Here is a 6,000-nt window from a genome sequence, read left to right as displayed (position 1 = left end):
CCAGTTAGAATCAAGAAACTCGATTATTGGAATTGTTTTTCCTACTAATTGGGCAGGAACTTTGCTTACACATATTCATTGAGTTGAACTTTTATTATTTTATGAACTTGAAATTGATCTTCATTTTTATGCTCTTCTCCATATGTTCATATAGCTCTGACTATTATACTTTTTAGAGTGACATATTTATATTAAGAACTCTAGCTCCATAGGAACTTGTGAGTCCAACTAAAAATTAAAAATTATCTTTAACCTGTTTTCTGGGAACAAACAAGTTAGTCTCATAATATGTCAACTCTTTATAACACATTATATATCATTTTGCTATAAGCTCTGTGTGTTAACAATTAGAGGTGCATTTTAACACAACCTCAACGCTTCTATTTTTAAAGTTCCTTAAAAAATATAGTCTCATATGAAGAGGAACTTCTGCTTTGTTCAAGTGAACTAAGATTAATTTCAAAAGTATTAGAAACTTGTTCCAAATGTTGGTATTTTTCTATACCATTTAGTAGTTCCACTAATATTAGTTTACCATCGCTTCCTTCAAATCAATAGTCAATGTTTCTTGATTTGAGAAGCTGATTTTATGCATTTAATTTGGTGGAAATAAAATAAGTAGGCAATAGGAACAATTTGCTATTATAAGAGAATAAAGGCACTGAGACTTTAATTACTTAACTCACTTAATCACTTAGTCAGAGACACTTACAACTTCATTAATTAAGATCCTATATAATAGTTATTTAGATTAATCATGAGATTAGATCATAGGATCATGGATTTACACGTTGTTCCTTTCCTTGAGGAACAAGCACATCATGCACCACTTTGTATACGTTCAATTGAACGTGTTATATCCAGTATCTCACTTTCCTAAATTCTAGGAAATTGTTAAGCATAAAAAATTAATGTTAGTTCTTTTTAATAATATCCAAGAAGGTTTTTCTTTAAATATAAAAGATTTAATTTTTTTTTTAATTAAAATCTTTCCATAACCAAAAAAAATCTTTAAAATGATTTAACTTAGTCAAAATCTTTTTCGTTAAAACCTTCCTAAATTATAGCCTTAATTAAGCTTCTATTATTATTTGAAAATGAACATCAGTTAATAGATCTGTTGATTCATGCTTAATTACTATACTCATGTGATTATATTAGAGTTCGTTTGAATCAATTTAGTTGTGCCAATAAGTTTGTTCCTTTCAGAGGAACTGATAATCATTCTCTTATTACATCTATAAGTTCCTTTACCAATATTAATTATATCCGTAGACAAACCTACAAGATATAATTTTACTTGCACAAAAACTTGAAGAGAAGTTAGATTGAAATAATTCATATATATGTAACGATCATAAAACAACTTCTCTTTCATAACCTTCTTCAATCATGTATTTATAAGAGATATCAAAAATCAAATTTGATAATAATGACCAAGATATATAGTATGTAAAGATTATTACCCAATTTCTTAAGAAATATATTTCACTTTTTACATACTTTTTCTAGCTTTTGTAGTCATAGGAACTCATGTCTAGAACTACTTTCTAGAAACAACTAACCTCTACATCAAGAGATGTCAATTCCTTTCACATTACCTGCAAAATAAGCAAGTTCTGGTTTTTGGTACCCAAATATATGTTGGATCCTTTCTTGTTACTTGTTAGTAGAAGCAACATAAAATATCCATATTCATGATGGACGCACATATCTACCACTACTAACAAGGAACATCATGTACCGACATAAGAAATATTTCAAATATTCATGATGTATAATGAAACTATCATTTGGCAAATGAATAATAATATAAGCGTGATATAACATGCCAAAAATAATGAATTTTCCTTAAGATGAAAAACCAAGTTCCAGAGACACAAATATGCATTGTTCCATATATATTGTTTCTTCAACCATTTCTAGTATATGATTCTTTGATATTTTAAAGAAATTGGAAATCTGATGAATTTTGTTTTTAGAAAACAATGTTAAAGCTATCTTAAATTTCTATAAAAACATCAAAGCCAAATAAAACAATATTACTAAAAATACTATAACGAACAAGTTCAAATATAATATATGCGTATAAAGAATATCTCAAGGAAGAGATACTTACATCAAAGGGGTTGTTCATAATCCTTGAGTGACTTTTAATTGTGTATAAAAAGTCGCCTTCACTTGTTCCTTTGAATGACATCGGGTGGAGTTCCTTTCTCGTACGTGTTCTTTCTTCTTGCAGGACAGCTTAACTCAGCAGGGTTTCCTGCTTATCAATGAGTTCCGGCTCTGATACCAATTGTTATTTCACTAGGAACACTACAAGAGGGGGGTGAATTGTAGTGTGGAACTTATTGCCCAAATAATGCGGAATTTAAAACATAAGCAATAAGGAACTGAAAGTGCAAGAGAGATTTTTCGTGGAAACTTCTTGTCTCAATACAAGAAGAAAAACCACGACCTATCAGGATTTAAACTCTTCACTATAATAGGAAATCTCCTATGATTCAACCTATTACATACTCAAGTTCCACTCGGAACTCCAACTCTCTCACAATCTCCACTCTATACTCTAGACTTAACTCTAAGTCTTTCAAGAGTTCCCACAACTCTTTACAAAAGGTTTACTCAAACCCTTCACCCCTAGATAGACTTCACCCTAAGTCTACGCATACACAACAAGAACTTACTCAAGTTCCTAACTCGAACTTACTCAAGTTCCTAACTCGAACTTGATACAAGAATTCACTCAAACCCTTTACCAAGTTCCCATTACAAGAGTTCACTCAAACCCTTTAACCCAAACTCAAATACAGACGCTTGATAATTTGGTTTAACTCTAGTATATAGAAACTGAATAACAGTAAAGGAACATGGCGCTCGTAGGAACTTGAAACCCATAGGAACTGACTCAAATAAGGAATAGAAAATATAATTCTTTTGTAACGCTATTCCTTAAGCCAAACTTATGGAATGACATAAGTCTAACACTATGGAAAGACACTAGTCAGACAATTAGAAACTCAATTGAACTGGTATATTTATAGCAGTCTTTTAGAATGAACGTGGGATGAATCATGTGTTAGTGGTTCAACCATTATCCCATGATGTTCCTTACCTTAAGGAACATGTTCCTTAACACATCCCATGATCTCCATGATCACTGTTAAACGTGGGAGAGAATTAAGTTACTGCTTCCTAAATTTTAGCAACCACTTTGAGCATTAATTTGAAAATCTGATTTAATTAAAAACATATTAATTATTAAATCTGAAATTAAATTATTTTAATAAAAATATTATCTTTAAATTTCTTCCATAAAAAGCTAATAATATTTTTATTATCTTTTTAAAAATAAAATCTTTTCCTTAAAAAGATTTTCCATAAAATCAGATTTTTCCTTAAATAAAACGGTTACCTATAATCTAGGCATATTTTACTCAACTGACATAACTGTACCGTTGTAATGCTCCATCCTAAGTTTAGTTCCTTTTAATAGTTAGTTCCTTTAACTTAGATTAATAGACTACCACGTCTGTTCCTTTAGAGAGGAACGACAGACAGACAATTTCTTTAACAATACTCATTATACGTATTATAAATCTAGCCTTTTTATATTCCAAAAACTAAAAAGATAGTATTAAATTAATTAAAATCAGATTCCTAAAGACAGACAATTTCTTTCTAGTCTTTATTTTTGGGTTTATTTTTGTTTTCTTGTTATAATTTTCTACTTTAGTTAGTTCTTGTTTTTAGTTTGTTAAATTAGTGGTTAGATTGTTGTGGCCTCAAGTATTATTCATTTTCAATGGGGTGTGTCTTTCCTCCTGCGAAGGGTTTCAAAAAGTTGTCTAGTTGGGCCTGGGGAGATGGTGCATTGTTGCGGCGGAGTATCTAATCGTGTTTCTTTGTGCTCTAATTTCTTCTATATTTTTTATACTTCTAACCACCCTTGTGTTATGGGTGCTTTAGGTGGCATCTCTTGTGTAGACACCTCTTAGTTTTCTTTTCCTGATAATAAAAGTTTTACCCAAGTGTGTATTTTTGAAATGGAAAAATGTGTTTAAGTCATGTTCTTGTTTCAAATTTATGTAATTTCTCAAACACTGTCGAAAAAGACATAATTTCTCCCATTAACAAAATAAACAATTATTAAAGATATTCAAAACGTCAATACTTATAACAACAGTTATGCCAATACATCTTAGTTATTTTCAAATATTCAACTAATTCAGAATTATTTGAGAAAGATCTTTAGTTCAATGTTACCTTGTTCAATTTCCTCTTGAACACAAGAGCAGACGTAAAATAAATCAATAAATAAATAAGTCTCAAAAGCTAACATCAAGTTACGCACTTAGAAGTTACAAGTTACACTTCCCCTAAAAAAACACAAAAAAAAGTTACAAGTTACACTTATGAAGAAAAAGAATGACATTCTATATTGGTGGTGGTTATGACAAAATATTACAACAAAAATGTACAACGATGCTCTAAAAACATCTCGCTTTGCCTTCATGCCCTTGTGCTCTCGAAAAACAGGGAGAGAGCTCTGAAAAATGAATAGCTTAAGAATAATATGCGGGTAACCCCTATTTCAGCTGATAAATACGGCGCAGCTGAGGCTATGGTCAAGGTTCTGCAGTGGCCACACTAATGTCAAACATGTGGCCAAATCAGAGCATATGGAAGTGGAACTTTTAGATGAAACCTGAATCTTAAGATAAACCTATGATCACGCCCAAAGAAGCCCATCAAAACCAATTTCCAAGTTCGTAACAGGGCTATCCCCGATGTCCTTTTCTACAGCATTAATATCCCTGAAGGTATCCAAATACGGCTCCATTAGATCAGAAGATCTTTCAGAAGGAATCCCATAATCTTTCAGGATGCAAGATGAAGCAGCTGCAGCTATTTCCCGCTCCAATACAACAAGATAATTATCTTCAAACTCGAAAACAAGATACTTGTCGTTGCAAGCTGTTAGAAAGGCAATAGAAATATTAAAGACAAGACTTGCTAAAATGAAGCACAACGTCTTGGAAGGACCGGGTTCAATAATTTATTATGCACCCGAGTGACTTTATCACACAAAAACTGACTATATTAGAAAGAGACCGACTACATCATACAAAATATGACTATATTGACTATAGCATACAAAAACTGATTATATAAAAGTGATTATATCATACAAAAACTGACTATATCAAACAAAAATTGACTATATCATATAGTTTCTGGTTCACAATAAGTTATTGTGAACCCAATCCATTCAAGTTTTTTTGAATATGAAGATGCTACTCCCTAAGAAGTCTTGGTGGACCGGGTTTACAATAAAATTGGATCGGGTTCTTGATATTTTATCGCGAATCTAAACAGACTATATCACACAAAAACGGACTACATTAGAAAAAACAGACTATATCATACGAAAACTGACTAACATACAAAAACTGACTATACAAAAGGTGATTATATCATACAAAAACTGACTATATCAAATATAAGCTGACCATATCATACGACACCAATTCATAATGAGTTATTGTGAACCGTGCCCATTCAAGTTTTTTTATTGTTTTTTACTAATACACCCAATTTTTGAATTTTTACTTTGATCTTGAATATTCCTGTAGTAATTGATGAGAAGATACTAAAATTTTCTTTTTTACTGATATGTTTATGAGGATTCAATGGTCAAAGTTCAACCTTGAAAATTGTGTGCCTTACGAAATGAAACCAAAGGAGTAAGAATGAAATTCGAATCCTTACAATCGATAAGATGAGCTAGATGATGAATGTTTCTGATGTGTGTGCCATTTAACTTCAGAACCTACAGTTCGTAAACTGTCAGATCATATAAATTATGAAAATGAGCCCATAAATATGGGGCTGCTTGAAATATATCTTACCTGTTGATTGCTCATATCTTCATATCCAATATTCACTTCATTTGCCAAGACCTAGAACAACAAAAAGTGAAAGCTTTTTAATCCT

The 6,000-nt window shown here is 31.3% G+C and overlaps 1 protein-coding gene across 3 annotated transcripts in view; it reads right to left on the bottom strand.

The window, feature by feature from the left end:
* Positions 1–4,304: 4,304 nt before the first annotated feature.
* LOC104899292 (protease Do-like 2, chloroplastic) overlaps positions 4,305–6,000 on the bottom strand; it is a 37,428-nt gene continuing 35,732 nt past the window's right edge. For 2 of the 3 annotated variants that reach the window (XM_010686455.4, XM_057390921.1), the window contains 3 exons: positions 5,916–5,966; positions 5,776–5,836; positions 4,305–4,980 (listed from right to left, as the gene is read on the bottom strand). In XM_010686455.4, coding sequence (XP_010684757.2) covers positions 4,736–4,980; positions 5,776–5,836; positions 5,916–5,966 — 357 coding nt within the window. In that variant the 3' untranslated portion in view covers positions 4,305–4,735. The remainder of the gene's footprint in view (positions 4,981–5,775; positions 5,837–5,915; positions 5,967–6,000) is intronic. The other variant, XM_019250885.3, reaches the window with a different exon arrangement.

This window comes from Beta vulgaris, chromosome 7 (genome assembly GCF_026745355.1).
Source record: "Beta vulgaris subsp. vulgaris cultivar EL10 chromosome 7, EL10.2, whole genome shotgun sequence".
In the NCBI taxonomy this organism is placed as follows: domain Eukaryota; kingdom Viridiplantae; phylum Streptophyta; class Magnoliopsida; order Caryophyllales; family Amaranthaceae; genus Beta; species Beta vulgaris.
Note: the sequence above shows the minus strand (reverse complement) of the source record. Positions and strands in the feature narration are given on the sequence as shown.